At 34.5% G+C, this 19596-nt stretch overlaps 2 protein-coding genes across 3 annotated transcripts in view; both read right to left on the reverse strand.

The window, feature by feature from the left end:
• Nucleotides 1-843: 843 nt before the first annotated feature.
• The window catches only part of Twin (CCR4-NOT transcription complex subunit 6-like twin), a 405710-nt gene continuing 386957 nt past the window's right edge, over nucleotides 844-19596 (reverse strand). For both annotated transcript variants that reach the window (XM_076813260.1, XM_076813252.1), the window contains exons 5-8: nucleotides 10911-11141; nucleotides 10235-10412; nucleotides 9772-9911; nucleotides 844-9641 (exon numbers count right to left, since the gene is read on the reverse strand). In XM_076813260.1, coding sequence (XP_076669375.1) covers nucleotides 9565-9641; nucleotides 9772-9911; nucleotides 10235-10412; nucleotides 10911-11141 — 626 coding nt within the window. In that variant the 3' untranslated portion in view covers nucleotides 844-9564. The remainder of the gene's footprint in view (nucleotides 9642-9771; nucleotides 9912-10234; nucleotides 10413-10910; nucleotides 11142-19596) is intronic.
• Yip1d1 (Yip1 domain-containing 1) lies at nucleotides 12158-13736 on the reverse strand. The gene is made up of 2 exons (XM_076813309.1): nucleotides 13390-13736; nucleotides 12158-13304 (listed from the first exon to the last, which is right to left on the reverse strand). The coding sequence occupies exons 1-2, from the start codon at nucleotides 13601-13603 to the stop codon at nucleotides 12745-12747; spliced, it is 774 nt and encodes a 257-aa protein (XP_076669424.1). The 5' UTR covers nucleotides 13604-13736; the 3' UTR covers nucleotides 12158-12744.

Here is a 19596-nt window from a genome sequence, read left to right on the forward strand (position 1 = left end):
ATAACGGGTCGACAAACTTTCGGGATCCCGACCCGGTCCGACCCATCTCGAGGTTCGGGTACTCGTAATTTCCTACACCCGCACACCCGTATTTTCTACAACATAACTGTATCAATAAAAGTGTTTCACTGTATAAACTTTGATGTTGAAAATATCCAAATTTTTCTTGGAATTGCTATTTTTTAATACAACTGATTTTCGAATTGAACTTACACTCACTGTCGATCTTTTTGTATATTTCTGTACTATCCATTAATAAAATGCTGGGAAATCTTCAATCAAAATCTATCAGTGGCACAGTTTTATTGGCAGTAAATATAAAATAACATTGGATTCTTAGGCTGATGCGCAGTAATAGAATAAAATCGCTATTTTATTCTAATGTAATAATAAGACAAGTATTTTTTTATCGTCCATATCTAGGGGGTAAAAATAGCCCTCAAAATTCGGTGTTTAAAACATATTTTGCTGAATATCTCGGAAACCATTGGGTGTAGGTAAAAAATTGAAATTGCAAAATTGTGTGCGTTTTTAATGGCAAATTCAGCTACATAAACAGTTTCAAGAAATACCAATTTGTTTAAAAAATATATTAATATATGTTTTCAGCCCTCAGCTGCGAGGGCTATTTTCACCACCTATTTGTGGACGATGGCCGATAAAATTAAAAAATCGTGTCAAATGTTTTTTACTATTTTGCAAATCTGCAGTCCCGTCAAAATCGGCGTGTGACACTTAAGTGATGTCCCTTGTCCAGCGGCACTCTAGATAAAACTATAAAAACTGAAAACGAAAATGATGCGTTTAGTTGTATGTTACGTATAATAACACATACACAATAAATTTACTTCTTGAATATTTTCAATTTATTTCACGTTAGTTAATAAATTGTTACATTCAATCATGACTCAAACACAGCCCATATACAATAATTGCATTTTCAATAAAAAGTAAATTACGTGACAGTTTAAAACAGGTATTTAAATAAAAGGTCTTTCAAGTGCAGACTGACAGAGCATTCAAACTTTTATATATTCTACTAGACACATTCTCTCCTTCATTATGTCCTTACAACTTTTGTTTTCCAATATTCAATCAGGACCGTGTTGCTACGTATTTGTACTTTCCATAAATCTCTGAGTATTTATATGGATACATGATAATGAGGAATCGTCAATAATTAATAAACTATGATACATTCTACTTTGGAACAAATTTATGGTGTGCCAGACTGTGGAATTATGTTACTGCAACAATTAAAAGTGGATATATAAAAGTATAAATAAAATCCATGAATTTATCATCATGCAGTGTACCCCGTGTGCTACATTTTAAGTAAAGCGATTTTACGTAATAATTTAAAAGCATATGTCTTTATCAGATATTCAATAATTTCTAATTTGTTATAGATGTTTCAGAAAATTTGTAGCTGCATCACAACAATTGTAAATTTTTGAAGAATTTTTTCTGCTAGTATTGGAAACAAGTTACTTACTCGCGTAAATGTATTGTTTTAGTTTCAGAGAAATGAAATGAATCTTGACTCCGACGTTTCCAATATAACAGGTAAAAAGTTTCCAAAAGCATACACGAAATCTGATTGAATTTACAGTATTAACACTGAGATGTAATTACTTGTATGATGGACGCAAGAATTATGTTCCAATGTTTACAATTTTTGATCATAGTTTTATAAAAGTACAGGCTGAAGTGTGCTGTGCTCGTCTTATTATATTTAATATAATATTCTTATGCATGGAAGTCAAAAATAGACACTATCACGCAACACTATGCAGAATACAACAAAGATTGCTTGTGCGGTGCACTTTATTGCAATAAATAAATCATATAGATAAGACAGGAGGAGAAAACAAATTATAGTGTACTTTTTATCAAATTGTCTTTGGATTTATATTAAGGGAATTATTTTGTATTCTATATATTTCATATCATTAATTGTATTATTCTCCACTTAATGTAACGAACCTATTTGTAAGAATGTGGTACATAAACGTGACTATGCATTGGAAATTACAATTGAGGGGTCAGATGCAGTAAGGAGACTAGCGCTCGAAAATGGGAAATTATTGTCAAAACGCTAAGAAATATTGGATAATTAAATGTAGTTAAACTGTATTTTAAAAAATATAGCGTTATAAAGCTCGTCACGACACACATTTTTTCTATTTACAGTTTGTTTATCCAATCATCACTATTCGAGCTAAAAATTATAAACAAAAAATTTTCATCGTCCAAAATTATTATTTCTTTAAACATAAATTGCGATAACTTGAGTAAATATTAACGGATCAGTATGAAACTTAAAACATAACTTCAGAAAACTCTAGCGAAGCCGTCAAATGTATGCACAAAACCCTTATGTTAACAAATGTAATAATATTTAATTAAAAAGTAATACTAGACATAACCCATGTGTTTCAACGTTCGCCGTTAAAAAGTATCGAGGCAATTTTGAGGTACATGTAACTTGCAGCGACAAAGTTTTTCCTTAATATACAAGGAAGATTTTCACCAATTTTCACACTGATTAATAAATAATTGTAGAAGATATGACGATATATATAAATCCCGCGCGGCACCAACAGTCAACGCGAGTGCTACGACTGCTAAGTAGCGCATTATACGCGACCGCTGACTGTTGCTGCCGCGCGGGATTTATATATATCGTCATATCTTCTACAATTATTTATTAATCAGTGTGAAAATTGGTGAAAATCTTCCTTGTATATTAAGGAAAAACTTTGTCGGTGCAAGTTATATGTACCTCAAAATTGCCTCGGTTCTTTTTAACGGCGAACGTTGAAAAACATGGGTTATGTCCAGTATTACTTTTTAATTAAATATTATTACATTTGATAACATTGTGCATACATTTTACGGCTTCGCTAGAGTTTTCTGAAGTTATGTTTTAAGTTTCATACTGATCCGTTAATATTTACTCAAGTTATCGCAATTTATGTTTAAAGAAATAATAATTTTGGAAGATGAAAATTTTTTTGTTTATAATTTTTACCTCGAATAGTAATGATTGGATAAACAAACTGTAAATAGAAAAAATGTATGTCGTCACGAGCTTTACAACAGTATATTTTTTAAAATACAGTTTAGCAACATTTAATTTTCCAATATTTTTTAGCGCTTGGACAATAATTTCCCATTTTCGAGCGCTAGTCCCCTAATTGCATCCGAGCAATTGTAAAATATAAGATTCAATAAATAAGGCTGTTTTATAATGAAAAAATTAAATTATTAAATTATACTGCTCGATATATCAAAATGTGAGTGGACATCTTATACAGCAGTGGTTGCACGAAATTCAAAGAAGTGATACTAATTTTTCATCCTATAATTTAACTGTATAATTGTATAAATGTTTTAAACGCATCATAAAGTGTAAGTACATATACTCTCTAAAATATGTTGCATTAGAAAATTATTTTTTGGTGTCATTTGTTGCATTCTATAATACAGTCGTTAAATTCAAATATACTTTTAAATATTATGTCACATATAATCATAAATATAAGTAGATGATATACTACACTCTGATAATACATAAGTTAAAGTCATTAAATCATTTGGTTCAGTTTAAAAAGCAATAGTATTCTATTTAGTATTGCGTGCATAGTGTCATTCTGTATTTATGTATGTACATACCCTTAATTATATAGTATACCCCAAATTACAAAGTACAGAAGAGTACAGGTATTAACTATGTATCATCAAACGAACTATAAAAGTTGTAGTAAACATTTCAAACAACGAAATATGGTGTTCACATCATCCAGAACCGACAGATAATATTTTAATCACATAAAATTATTTACTTACTATTAAACCTAAAACTAACATTGAATTTTCTACATAATGGAGCAGCTCAGAAGATTAACAAACGCATGTTTAAAACGAAGAGCTTCAATAGTGATGTTTCCAGAATACTTAATTGTTACACGGACTATTTCGAGATTTGTTTATTTAATGATATAGAATTAGATGTATAAATATGAAATGTTTTAAGATTGCAATTGAAACAACGTTGTATCAGTTCGATGAATCCTCATATATTATAATTTGATATTTGGAAAATGATATTGTTATATGTATGCATCTGTTCTTGGATGTGTGTTAACACTTTCTTATTATAAAATTTGGCAAGACTTTACAAAAAGTTACCACATTATTTATAACAATTTCATGCATTGTTTATTGCGATGAAAATAAAAAAAAATGTATTACATTATTTAAATGGTTGGGAATTGTTTGTCGTTCTATAAAAATGGAATGATTTTGTTTTTAGTATGCTATATAATTAAAATGTAAAATAAAATAATTTACTGTCTTTTAAATACACGTTTCTATGGAAGTTATTAAATATTTCGTCTTATGCTGATTTTATTAAAGAAACCCACTTTTTGTTATTAACGTTCGTTATTATTGAATATTTTTTACCATATAACTATTACTTGGAGATCTCATATATACACAATCAGATATTTTCAGAAACAATCAATTTACTGTAAACAGTTCGAGCATAATTTTTTTTGCGAATTCATATTATTAATATTAATAATTGAAATAAACTAGTATTATTTATCTATTAGGTACGTGCCTCGAAAACGTAAGATTTTTTCCCATTAAAAGTAAATGTTCATGTACATTGTTATTTAATTCTATCTAAGTACTCCATTTATTGTCATACTTATATAATCATTTTGTTTCCTAAACGATCCTATTTGCCACCAATCATAATGTACAAGTACATATAGATGTACAATGAAATGTTAATTACGACGTGTAATAAACGTAATTTTAATATAGCACTAGTTGACTAGAGTTGTAAATTTATTTGTGCTAAAGTAGTAAGAGACGATATTAAATGAAACTAATATTTTCTTTCATTTAGAGTGAGATGAAATATTAGGAAATGATGTAACAGAATCTAATCTGAGCAGTGTAAGGGTTCATTGGACTGTCTTCATTTACAATCTTATGTATTTTTGCTATCACATTTCTTGTATTAAGTATTAATACTGTTGTGTTCGACTAAGCAATAAAAAGGTTGACTTTCATTACACATATGAATGCATATAACACGTGTACGAGTTGCATTCATCAAATCTGATATGATATTTCTTCAATATCCAAAGGTGCTCTAAACATTTTGATCTTTTATGCCGTATATAAAATATTATATAATATAAATTTTGTATAATATCGGATCAACAAATATAAATATTTCATATTCAAACATTAATTGTGCAAATGAATACGAACAACAGAACTTTTATGAGAGTTCATCGAACTTTTTAAATTTATCATCATGTAAGACACCTCTAAGTCTATTATACTTATTTTGTAGAAAAGAAATCGCATAATCCTTAAGACAAGGAAAGATTAAATCTTTGTTACTTTTTACAATATATTTTGTATTACAGTTTTTGTGAATTCACATTAGTAAAAATGGTGTTATCATATTTATAGAGCAGTAGTTCTCTTAAGGTTTATGTCAAAAATCAACTTGAAATCTGTAGTAGTATCCGTAAAGGCTGTCGCGCGTTCTAGCGAAGCGCGGCGCGGCGAAGCGATTCGTAGAAATTAATAATTAGCTACGCTTCGGTCTACTGTGCGCGGCTCCAAAAGTATCAATTGTTTATAAACATTTCTCTTCGTATCGCCGCGCTTCGCTAAAATGCGCTACGGCCTTAATAATAATTACATTTTGTCGGCGAAACAATTACAATACCAGTGAATAAGTTAAAAATTTATAATCAATTTCAACACTTCTTTCTTACTGTCTAATGATAAGCATCTGAATCATGTCCATACCGTACGTACACAATATATTTACATACATTATGAAAAACATTCACGTTGAGAACTACTGTACTTAGAACAGAGCACACATATGAAGTCTAAGCTAAAATGTATTAATCTTCTCGAGCTTGTGTTTGTCAAAGCTGTGTTGAATACTATATAGCATAGGCTTTCGGTGCCAAAATGCATAAAAACGCATGTCTAATGGTTTAATGCTTCGATATTCAAAATCGAACAAAAATATGAAGATAACAAGTGTTTGACCTATTGATATTTTTCACGAATTGCTTTGATCTCATGTCACGTCGGAGATGCCCGAATAATGTATATTGTTTTCCCATCATTTTCTAATAATTCCGGAGTAAAATATAATTGCCTATTTATACACTAAAATCTTTAAATCGTATTTAATTCTATAAGCACTCATATTTTATCAACGAAATATAATTAACAAGTTGCATACAGAAACCTTAAAAAATACCTATGTGATTAAATGCTGTGCCTGGGCGTCATGTACTTCAATAAAATCTGTCTTCACATGTTAATGCAGTTCATTCCGTGCACGAAAAACTAGCAGAATAGCTTTTTAAATGAAACACACACATGTATATGTATATACACATACGAAAAGTTAAATGTCACAAAATGTCAACATAGTGTTACATTTTTGCTTTAAAAGAGACATAGGTATTTTCAGGATTAAAGAGTTTTAACTGTAATCTGTAATTCAATGTTTATTGTTACTTAAGAATCGGCGATAATTCTAAAGTTCATATTAAGAAATTTCACATTATTTGAGAAATAATTACAATATACAATTCGTTTTCAACATTATGTTAATATACCAATCAGAAAGAACATATTAATTTAAAAGTACTCAGTGTCGATCTGTCAAATGATTTCTTTCGTACGAAGCATCGTTATATGTCTTATTGATATTGAGATAGGTATTATACGTGTTGTAACGAAAAATCAAATTTTCAATGGCTTTAAACAATACACTGTATAATGTGAAATTCAATGTAGGCCCGAAAATTATGAACGATTGGCTTAGTACATTTTGTGTATGCATCTGTTATTCGCATTTACATCATGTGATAGTATGATCGATGAATGCATATACAAATAGAGACTGCCACTTCTACCTTCATTAATTAAAACTATATTGTATTTATCTACTTTATACAACATTTAGTACACACATGTCTTTGATAAACTAATCGTGTACTACTTGTATAATTCAGTTGTTGCTTTTTTGTCGAATACATGAATATTTCGGAGAACAAGCCCATTTTACATTTATTACATTTATTATATACAATCGAAATTATGCAGTGTGACGATAGTGCCGTTTCGTTGGAAAGATGTTTAGAGACACTGGCAATTATAAATGGCAAAGTATATTCTAGTGTGTCTAAGCAACTTTCGCAATTTCTGATGTTACGAAGTATCTTCTCGTATACGTACGTGTTCCGTTTGCCACGAGGCAACAAATAAAAATTAATATTTCAACTAACACGCGACAGTTGGTGGCCTTAAAGAAAGAATTAAAATGTTATAAAACTCGTAATACTACAAAGGAAAATCTCATAAAATTTTGAAATGTATAATAGATTTCTATAATTACACACTATTCGTATAATACTAATACGGAAACATGGTTATTGGAAGCTTCTATTATGAAATTAGGCTGACAAAAAATCTAATAAAGTGTGTGTAAAACGTTTAGAAAAATATCATACTGCTTCTGGTAAAAATAAATCTCAACAACGAAACTTATCATACAATAAAATGCTATGCTGATTATGATTCATACTATATATCGACGCGCTTTGGAAGAGTAGCACGTTTCATTTTTTTTTCTTACGGGCAACTGCACGTAGAAAAAATGAAGCGTGCTACTTTTCGTAACGCGCGTCGATATGTACAAGGTGAGTATCTTCGTTCCACTGGGAGTAAATAATATAATACAGGATACTTTCGCCTGAAAGTCATATTTTTTAATTTTTAAACACACCGACATATTTTTTAACAGAAAAGGAGTTTGAAGAGATACTGATGCAAAATGCTCGGCGAATGACTATGATTACAAAACAGCTTGTAAAGTCTTTTAGAACAAGGGTGGATATCTGATTGTTAGCTGTAATATCACTATCTGTATAGATTCTATTTAGCAAAATGTCGGTGTTTTTGAAATCTCGAAAAACGTGACACCGGGAAATAAGTAGTCTCTATTTTATTATGTACCCCTCGAGAACAATGATTTTTCTCCATTGTACTTCCCCTGCTCGAACTCACGGACATCCGGTTCTTACATATCCGCGCACATAGCCGGATACCCGCTCGATTTGGTCCGAATATACAAGTATTCGGATACCCGCTGTGGATACCCGGACATGCGGATACTAAGAGCTCTAACAAGCATATTAATTTTCTACTTCTTTTCAATTGCTAGATATACCTGTGTAATCGGATATCCGATTAATAAGAGGTCGAGTCAAAAGCAACGGAGATATTTTAAGTTTTACTTTGCGATGACTCACCCTGTATATTGTTTATAAAAGTAAAATATCTATGGGAGAGAAATGAATGTATGTGTCGACTTTGTTCGTACGCAATTTTAAGCTAAATTTTTAGAATCTATATTTGCTACTTTTTGTTCGTCTGTCTCTAAGTTGCATGATTTTGTTAAACGTAAGATTTCAATGTACACTCTTTGTATCGCCGCTACTAAAATGAATTGCATAATTATTTGGTTCGACTCTTATAATGAAACTTGTCAGATGGTAATTATTAAAAGGCTAACGCAGGAGAAAGCATTGACGTGCATCTATGTGCATTTAAATTTTAAAGGATAAGTACACAACAAGAGAGAAGAAATTCTGCGACATATACAGGTCCGATGCAACTGAATTAACAAGTAGTAAATTGGTATGGTATATATTAATAACTGGAACTGAACGTCTAATGAGTGAATGTCAACTAATTTTCGCAATGCTATGATCGATGAACATCATTACATTATCATACTTACAAATACACCCACTACAATATCATCTATTTCCTTATATAACATTATCATTATCAATATACGTGGCCAATAAGAACAGATTTGTACTTGCATTGAAATTGTTAAGTCAACTCCAATCACTTCGCACAGCCCAGTATAGCGTGTATGTTTTCATATTTTTTGTTTTCGTTTTGTTTAAAAATACAATTTCTCGTTGGATGGCAGCATTCTTATCAAAAAGTTGGCTTGGAGAATGTTGTAATGACATTTAGGAAGAGATTAGGGCTTCTCTAGTAGACACTAATTTGTTAATAAATATGTGAAGTTGTTCCAATTGTTAATGTCAATATCACAGAGGCTTGATCGGAATATCTTTTTTTTTTGTAGGAAAATAGGTATCTACATATTACGATGGTAATAGAGGTTTACAATACTCTTAATATGGGAAAGTTAAGTCTTAAAAATGCAATACACTATACATGGGCTAAACGCATTACAACACGACTCCCTTCACCTGGTCATTAGAATTATTGATCAATATCTGATAACTTGTTGAATGTGCGGTAATATGGAGTATTTGTAACATTCGCTATTGGAGTAGTCGTCAACTGCGAGTGATATTGCTAGAGCCAGAAGTAAGAGAAAGTGTGATGGAGATTTTCTTTTTATTATCGTTTATTATTCCCTTATTGTTATTTGGGCCTAGATCGCAGCGGCTGCTACCTGCGTGAGATCAATCCATTGCTTGTTCCTACTGTTGGTGTCATTTCAAGCTCCACTAACAGAGGGAAATGATCTGAAATCATACATTTATTTATGCTTACAAATAAGACCGTTCACTTTTAAAATGGGCCTCATTCGTAAAACGAGCTTTGAACCAATGTCGCATAACTTCTCCTTTGATTACCCCGTGAATATTAACTTACCAGATGGAACATGAGGATGAGGACAACCAACCACTTTATGTTCTTTAAACCAATCTGCACTTAAAGGACCCAATAGTCCTAATGGTACCATACTTTGTTTCGAGTAGAAAATGTAATCTATTATGCCTTTAAAATCGAATCTGGAAGATAGAACGTGCAAGTGAACGCAGGAAGGTAGTTTAATGCCTTGTTTTCGTTATTGCAGATAATCATGAAACACTCCTAAGCAGTGGCGGACTGGCCCAGGGTGTCGGCTTGCCTGGCGGCAAGTAAACCTCAGACAATATGTTAAAAACGTTAATGACCCAATTAGTCTGGGCTAATGACTGGGTGTGCGACTACAATTTACGATTTAATTAATTAACTTTTACACTAAAATTTATAGTTGTGGGTGGGCCCCTACTATCTCCTGGCGACCATTATTCTTAGACCCAATCCGCCACTGCTGGGAAGTAAGACTTACGTGTAATTAGTGTAGGGCATGATATCTTCACTATAGGCGGATGCGAGTTTAAAAGAGTGGGTAAATTCATTAGGTTTATCGCATCCGGAGATCTTTTGCAAGCATGATTTGTAAGCTAAATCCTTAAAGTCACGATGGTCAGCCGCAACACGTCCCGATGTAAGGAATTCGATTACACCTACATTGAAAATTTCATCAATATCTGCTCTCGTTTCATAACAGTCATTAATAAATATTATTTTTTTAATCTAATTAGGAATAAGGATACTTCAGAGCTAGTATTATTCAAAACGTAAATATCTATAATTGAAGAGCCCTCAAATCAAATTCTATACTGTAGTATTATTAGTATTTATCGGCATTCACTGTGTTTGTTACAAGGACTCTTCAATTATCAATCATATAAAAAATATATGATGCTGTTTATACTTCGTTAAGGTACTACGTATGCATTTAACACTTTACCATTTTCGTATATGGTAAATTATTTATGAATATTTAATACATCATTATTAATATAAAAATTATTATCTGTACATGCAAGATTTATTACAGTATCCTCAAGTGTGATTATCGGCACCCGCATGCCTTTGGACTGTTAAAGTTAAAAGTATACAAACTGCCTTAAAGTTTAAGGTATCGCGCGCGAAGAAATAATGAATAATAGATCCTTTACCAGAATCTGGTAAGGAATTGAAGTCACCACAAAGTAAAAGTTGAACGTTGGAAGAGTCGGGCTTGTGGCCAAGTCTAAAAGACTGGCCAGCTTGGTCCAAAATGGAACGTAATTCATTGCTGAGCATCATTGTTTGTATCAATTTAACATCGCAAAACTCTGGATCCCAGTGGATGTGTGCTGTACAAACTAAAATTGGTTGTTGAACCTGTGCTGGGTCAGATGGAAGGCCTGAAAAAATTCGAACGATATTTTACAAAAAAAGAAAGCCATGCATTCTTTCGCTATATGTAAATAGAATGCTCGATAATAATCAAATATTCAAAAAATATGCATCAGATATTAATCGACATTCAATGTGTAATTTACAAACAGTTTTTTTAACGAGGTGACACATTTACATACGAAGTGTTATACTAAAAAATTTGGGCTAATGAAAAAAATCGATAGGGAACATATTAAGTGGCATTAATTAAATTGAAATATGGCTGACACATTTCCATGTTATTTGTAGTCGTATTTATTTCGTAGACGCAATCAAGCATCAGTGAAATGCATTTTCTCTTCGTAAAAATCGTAAAATTGTTTTTTAATAAGTCCCTCGTCCCTCTGTGTACAAAAGTTTCAAGGGAGGGAAATTGATTTTTTTCAAATCCTACGCGAGATAGCTCCCGTTATGAGGAAGGATAAAAGTAATAATCGGATATACACCAACGCACGAAAATTTTTATGATACAGTTTATTTACAATGCACAAGAGAATCGAACAGATTAACTCTTTGACTATCCTGCTTTCGCGCCGAAACGATTCCATCTGTCGCTCAGCACCGGCGTGTTTTCACGCCGAGGCGATGTCTCGAGGGCTGTGAAAAATATAACATTGATTGTTTCTTTTGCAGCCTGAAACTCTTGGTTCAGTAAACTAGGACTTTAGGACCATTAAATGCTACGTCATTCAGTGGCGGATTCAGAGGGGGGCGCGCGCCTCTCCCCCAAGGGAAAACAACTTATTTTAATTTGCAAAATATTTATTTTAACTTAGCAATATGAGAGAAAATATGATAAATTGATACCAAAAAAAAACTTTCATTTAGCAGGAAAATATTATCGGGAACTTGGTTTATTTCTCAGACCTACGCCCCCCCTCCCTCCTCAAGAAAATTTTGGATCCCTCCCCCGAAAACCCTAAATTCGCCCTTGACGTCAATTGCACCCGCGGAAATAAACTTGACGGTTCTTTATCTGCAGGCAAGTAAACGCAAGCCTGCCAGACACAAAGTAATATTTCAATCGTCTCGCTGCCAGTTAAAAAATTAACGTAGTATAATTTAAAACAGTACTGCCGAATATGAACTTTGGAATGAGCATCATTCTGTTTTTCTTATTATGATACATGGACATTATCATTTTCTTTAATTTCATCAGCATTTGCACACTCCAAACGTAATATGTAGCATAAACAGGAAGAGGGGTCCTACTTGTGGTTAAAACTATTCAAACGGTTGATATACATATAATTATAAATTATATTATTAATAGACATTCTTACATAAATATAGTTATACAAAGTTGTAGCATCCTTCAAGTCGTTCCAAGGTCCCTAAAATAATTATTGTCTACAAACCATTTAATGTTTATAAACCTTTTATTGATAATGTAATTATAAAAATACGAAACTAGACGAACACTATTCCTTCTATTAAATAACTTCTTTCAATAGCACTAATATTAAATCTTTTATAACCTAAAAACTTTCTTGCAGATAAACGTTTTGTATAGGTAGTAAATATCGAATGAAAATCATGATCTTCATATCAGAAATTCACTAAATGCTGTTAAAAGACTATTATCAATGTGAAAACGCCATAAAGTAGCATACAGGGGTAAGCAATGAGAAGGCGTTGGTTCTCTTCTCCAGACATATTACAAAGAAACCTAGATGCAGAAAGTGTTGCCCAAGCGACAGCCAGACAGGCAAGAATTAATCCAACCGGGTTTCGTAAAGTGGTGAAAATACTAAAGCCGGCGAGTAACACTACAGGTAATAAACAATATCCTAGAACAGATGCTACGGACGACAGTGTGATATTGCCGGAGCTGCTCATTAACGACAGAAGGATATACATCAGCAAACACGACGTGACGGCTAAGCCATAGATATAACCAAAGTGTGCTTTCGATCCGGCTAATAAAAGAAATGCGGCAAGTATCAAGCAGAATGCTACTGGGCCCGCTAAATCAGAATCTTGGAGCAAATAGTTTGCATCGTCGATTCGCCCCTGTCTATGAAACGGGTTCAACACGGCCAATGTTTTCTGTAGTATTCGATCAGGATCTATGCCTAGCTCTTCCAAAAGCGGTGGTTCCTCCTCTTCGTCTACGAATCCAGGCGAACCTGCAATTGCATATTCAAAATAACAAGGTCATTCCACATGTTTATATAAAACACTCGTTCCAGTAGACTCGTAGTGATTACCTACCTTTGGCGAAATCATCCTGAATAAACATGTCATCGGTTTGGGCTTGATAGAGATAATTTTTCTGTGCATATGGGGGATAATTCTCAGGTTGTTCGTCATTGTACGTTTGAAACTCGAATTGTTGGTTAGGTTGCCCGAAACCGGAAGGTTCAAAGTTGTATTGCCCCTGGGGTGGTCGTTCCCAATAATTATCTCGCCCAGTATATCCAGACATTGTCGTAAAGCGGTGTTCTCACGATGTAAGCTCCTGATTCGGGATCGGCGACGAATATTTATCGCGAGGTGTACAGTGTACACTGACACGGCGCTGACGCTCGCGTTCGCTCGCCGAAGTCTCGTTACGTTAAGGTCGATTTACACTATACAGCACGGACCGACACGTTCCGGCAACGGCGCGGTCCGTCACCGCGCACGACAAATTAATATTGTAACATGCGTTTTAAATGGGACTGTTTACAGTGTTTACACTATCCGGCACCGACCTGCAACGTTCCTTCTACGGCACGAACCGACGCCGGTCGACATGGTCGCGAAGAATGTTTTGCCGGTTTGTGACGGTTCGTGTCGAGACGTGTCGTGGCTGATCTGCCAGTGTGAATCAGTAAACGGCAGAGACTGCATGCAGCAGAGGATGAATTCCGAAAAATTGATGGAGCAAGTTAAGTTATTCAATCGATTCTAGCAATTAAAAAAAATTGCATTGCGGCATTCTAAAGTATTGGTAAAACTTATCGTCGTATTTTAGTAACTCTTTGAATAAAGTCCAATACTTCCCTTCGACTTTTCTCTTTTTTAATATTGAATGTACCCAAATTCTATCTCGCTTTTTTGCTCTTTTGGCTGCGGCATCCTCTTCGTCTAAAAGTAGGGCTAGAAGAATTCATTCCTCCTCACTGTCTGATCCGCTTATTTCGACTACTAAACGTGAACTGCCGGATTGTTGCCGGGGCAGTGTAGATGCATGCATAACACTATCGTCGTTGCGTTGTTTTTGAAGTCACCGATAGTGTGCTACACGATGGCCAGGGGCGAATTAGAAGATTTGGCGCCTTGAGGCTGACAAGTGTTTGCTGTCCTTCCCGTGAAGTATCATCAAATATTTTAATTTAACACTTGGAGACACACGATTTTTCGATTAACTCTGACATATTGGATGGCTCACACCGAGAGCAATTTTTGAACGACTGCCATTGTCATCTAAAGAATCCAATCGTTATGAAAAAAATCATGGGTCAATTTCAAGGTCTCTAGAATGTATTCCAATAGTTTTTTAATTGGAATTTTATCACAGTTTTTGTAAAAAAAAGTCTAGCTTACCATATGTCGAGAAAAAAACGAAGAGAATCTTCAAAAAATTGTAACATTTACAAATTTCAATATTAGAAGCAAAAAATCTACAGAGTTGTTGTTCAGATATAATATTTTGAGAGAAAAAATAGTTTGTCGGTCAGCTTTGGAAAAAAGGTATTTATTTTACTTATAGAACGTAGGCTATTTCGGTAATTGAAAAAACAGAGATATTCCACGATCGTATATCCACGATATTCAACGTAGAATCTACGCATTGGGAAAGGTACAGAGCGTCAAAATCAGCTTATGGGTGGCTCACACCCGGAGTGTCAACGAAGGATTAAAAGAGTTGAGAATGTTTTAAAATTAATTCAATATGACAACTCATGTATGAGTTATTGCTAATTTGCTACGTGAAGAAAAAGTGAATTGTTTATAAAATTGTCTCAACCTTCTAGGCTGCAGCCTACTTAATACAAATCCGCCCCTGTCGATGCCGCAATTTTAAATGATTTACCGAGTCGCTCATTTCAATTAACCAGTACAACGTTGAATTCAAAACATCAAATTCTTATTCCAGCAAGGTATGTTATTTGAAAGAATACTAATAATATTGCACTAATTTATCTTCATTTTCTCATGGAATGTATATTTTCCCACCACCTACAGTTGCAGCCATCGCCTAAGTTCCGCGATTATAACTTAAAGCCAGTCAGAATCAGAAGTTATTAAACAAATTCGAAAGACATAGATCGTTGGTATTTAGAATTGGAAAAGCAGTGTATATTGTTTGTAAGTAGAGACAAAATATAAGTGAACTCAGGATTTCACTTTTTATTACGCTTCTTTAAAAAATGAGTGAATTTGTTCCAAAATTAGAACCATCCACTTAATTTTCCATCCCTGCCATTTCGCTCCGAAACGAAACATTCTTAATTATTTCCAGCAATACTGAAAGTCAGAAGAAAATACCTAAAAGTCAGCATCACCGCGCAAGCACAGAGGAAGAGGGAGAAAATACGGGAGAGATGCGTGGAAACAGAGATTAGTCCCTGAAATTCACGAACATTGCGCTCTGCGTCTTTCAACTTCTATCTCCTCTTCCATCCCGTGTTCTTAAATAACTTCCCCCGAACTGGTCAGTGTCGATGCTTAATGAGACACGCGACTACCGATACATCAACTTCAGAAACGGATATACATGGGAGGATGCGCGCCATTGATGAACTACGCCTTCAAGAACGGGCGAAGATGGCAAATAAGAGGGGAAGAAAAATCGCGGAGGAGATGCAAACCCACGCTTATTCTCCAACGGAGGGCGCGCGATGCGTCCACGTGGCTGCGTATGAGTTAATACGTTCGCGAAAAGCAAAGGAAGAATAGAAAAGTGGTTCCAATGACACGTGGGGGGACGTTTACTAGATGGCCATTCAAGATAGGATTGACAGTCGGGCAACTGTGTGCTATGAATTATAAGGTTGCTCGCGTATATCTGGTCTACGAACTAATGCCACTTCATCTCCTTCAGGCACTCGGAATGGGCGCTCTTCGATTTACGGTGGGACGAGCATTACTCGCAATTAATTAAGCAGTCTCCTCGATACCGAGCATGCCCGGCTAGTCTATTTCCCCGACTGGTTTTGCAATTTAAATCCGTCTATACATTGCGATCGAATGTGATTTCGCCCTTTAGTATGCATATTCGAGCCACTCGATTACATTTCGTAACGATCGCTCCTCGTTACAACGCCCGAAACGCGGCCACAATAAGCAGTCGTCATTGAAACGCAGGACTCACCCCCGTCAGGTATAGTCCGGCATTTGCTGTAAATGAAGCTGATACATGATATTCTCGCGTGGAATATATGTAAGTACTTTACAAGGGAACACCGTCAACCCGTACTCACCGGTTGTAACGCAACCTTCTTGGGTTTACAGAGTGACTCAAGACAAAAACAACGGTATGCTCCATTTGTGCTCAGTCGCCCTTTAACGGTGTGAATACTAATCTCAAAGTCAAAGGCACTCCCACTTCTTCGCGAATTAACTTCTAAAGTACAGGAGACAGAAAAAATATTTCAAACGAAAATTTAATGGTACAATAAGTGCTGCGAACTTGAGTTAACAAAATTTTGAAAAGAGTTTACATACAAAATACCCGACGGAGAAAACCTTTTTTTAAAACTTTGTTAACGCAAGTTTGCAGTGCTTAGTGCACCATTAAACATTTGTTTGAACCATTCTTATCTGCCTTTTGTACTTCATGAGTATTTCACACCCTTAAGAAGAAAAATTTCTTAAAGTTAAATGCAACTGAATATAAAATTTTAATTTTGGTTTTTATTTATAATACTTTTTCATCGATATAAAGTAAAATCGAAGAGCAAAAGTTACTTCTATTCTCAAACACTGTAACTTTTCCCTTTTTCATTTTTTTCCTTTAAATTAGGGTCAATCTCAGCGTAAACTAGGTATCTAACTGTAAGCAACTTCTTCTTTTTTTGCACTAGAATGAATGTGACAGGTGCTACACGTACCGCCAGCAGAAGTTACATCGTCGAAGAGGTTGACAAGATTTCATAATAATTAATAAATAGTAAGAAGGATCGACATAAAAAAATATTTTCTACAAGTTTAAAGATGCCTCCCTCTATCCTAAAAGAGTATAATCCAATATTAACAATAGTCGTTTAAAAAAAAATCTTTGTTCTTGTCTCGAGTCACTCTATGAACCGACAAAGTTTCGTTCCAATCGGTGGGTGCGGGTTCGCGGTGTTCCCTTGTAAGAAATCAAATGCAGATGTAACAATCTTTGGGAGCATTGGTATTCGCTGCTTGAAGAGTTGATTTAATTTCACTGTAACAATAAAATACACACAATCGCAGAGAATTTCTTCCTATCAAGCTCGATATTGACAATCACGTTTCGAGATCATAAAACTAAGGAGAGTCACTCCAGGTGTTATGTCTCGTTTAGATTCTCCAGTTGACATTTACTGTTTCACGTCATTTTAAGATCTGGTAATACAGTAATGTATTATACAATATTATCTTTTGATTATACGTTATGCGTCTTCGTTCTATTGGCGCTTTTCCTTTCAGAGATCAGTGCCTATTATGCACAGCATATGATCTACATTTAAGGGGTTATACCTAGTCAGGCGGCCAAAAAGAGGCGAATGTTTGTCAATTTTTTTTGAAAAAGCGGAAGCATATATTCTTACAGAACTTTTTGTGCTTAAAAGAGCAACATTTAAAGAACACTTGGTAATTTTTTCGTAGAAAAATATTAACGTTTATAATAAAATAACAACCCACATCCAAGACGCATTTTTAAAAATTTGCTTTTGCATTGAGCACTGCCATTCGGAACCAGATTATTTAAAATCAAAAAACAAAGAAGATTTCGTTAGTACATTAATGTATCCTCAGGTTGACGGAGAGAATTTTCCGAAATATTAATTTAAAACAAAATGGCGTCTATTTGAAGTTGAAATCCTGATTTTTTTCGCGTGATTTTGCGCACAAAAAATCAGGATTTCAAATTTAAATAGCCGCCATTTTGTTTTAAATTAATATTTCGGAAAATTCTCCCCGTCAACCTGAGGATACATTAATATACTAACGAAATCTTCTTTGTTTATTAATTTTAAAGAATCTGGTTCTGAATGGCAATACTCGCCGCGAAACCAAAATTTTAAAAATGCTTCTTGGCCGTCGGTTGTTATTTTATTATAAACGTAAATATTTTCCAGGAAAAAATTACCAGACGTTCTTTAAATGTTGCTACTGGTTCTACCATCTCTCGCCACGTTTTCTGTTAGCACTATAGTAGAATCGGTTAGATAGGAGCTCACGATTTTGTTTCACTACGCTATCGAAATAAACCTGTTGCACGGCCACTAAGTTCTGTGCACAGCATATGTCGCATCGTGCTGCTGCGTTTTACTGCCCATTTCATATCGCACTGAAACGTGCTCATGTTAGCGCATATATCGTTATAAAACTTCCTTTCCCCGCGGTTCAAATTCTACGTGGAGACAGTGGTTCTAGTAAATTAGCTCGAACCACCATAATTTTTCCCCGAAGGAAACTGTGGGTAACAGAGGAACGTATTTTGCACTCGACTTAACGAGGGGCAGTTTAAAGTTCCATGGAATTTGTATTTCGACGAGCAAGACTCGGAAATCAAAACGCGATTGAACTTCATTGGAAGTCAACCTTGTGGATGGAGGCGACGTGCTGTGTAACGGATCGGGTAATTAAGTTGAGTACACTCAATCGGTTAATATTCCGCTCGTATATCAATGTGCTTATTAATCGCCCGACGGTGGCACCCGCAACACGCGAGCTGCACGATGCGCCCAGCTATCCAGCTATACCCTGTATCTAGGAGGCTATCGCCAGGGCGCGGATTTTTTTGCAGGTGCAATGGATACCTCCTACTGTTTATATTATAGAATTTCATCAGTGGGCTAGTTTCTTTTAGAAATCCTCGTCGAAAGAACCATCTTTTACCCGGGCTCGTTCAGATTGCACGCTATACGCGTATGTACAGGGTGTATTCGGAATTGAGGTACAGGTAACCGAAAACAAGGTGGTTACTGATTGCGAAAGTAATTGAAAAGTATAAAATGAAATTCTCTCACGCTTCGCTTTCGAGAAAACGACTTTTTGAATCAACTGCAAATTAAATTGATACTCTATGTAAATAGTTTGCGGGACTCTGTGGGATTACTTGGGGGGAAATTTTCGAGAACAGAATACCATATCGACTTTCCCACCCCCACAGCTGGGAATTATTCGAATAAATTTCGATTCGAATGATCTCGAATAAAAATTGCGAATAAAACGAAGTTATTCGAGAATAACGAATAATTTTTTATTAAAAAAGTTTTTAAAAAATTGTCTTGAGTT

Source organism: Andrena cerasifolii, chromosome 1, assembly GCF_050908995.1.
Source record: "Andrena cerasifolii isolate SP2316 chromosome 1, iyAndCera1_principal, whole genome shotgun sequence".
Classification (NCBI taxonomy): Eukaryota; Metazoa; Arthropoda; class Insecta; order Hymenoptera; family Andrenidae; genus Andrena; species Andrena cerasifolii.

Excerpts from the sequence above, each read along its gene's own strand:
- Yip1d1 (XM_076813309.1), bottom strand. The coding sequence starts at position 13,603 with ATGTCTGGATATACTGGGCGAGATAATTATTGGGAACGACCACCCCAG. Across the intron at positions 13,305-13,389 it reads TCAGGATGATTTCGCCAAAG|GTTCGCCTGGATTCGTAGAC; the intron begins GTAGGTAATCAC and ends ATGCAATTGCAG.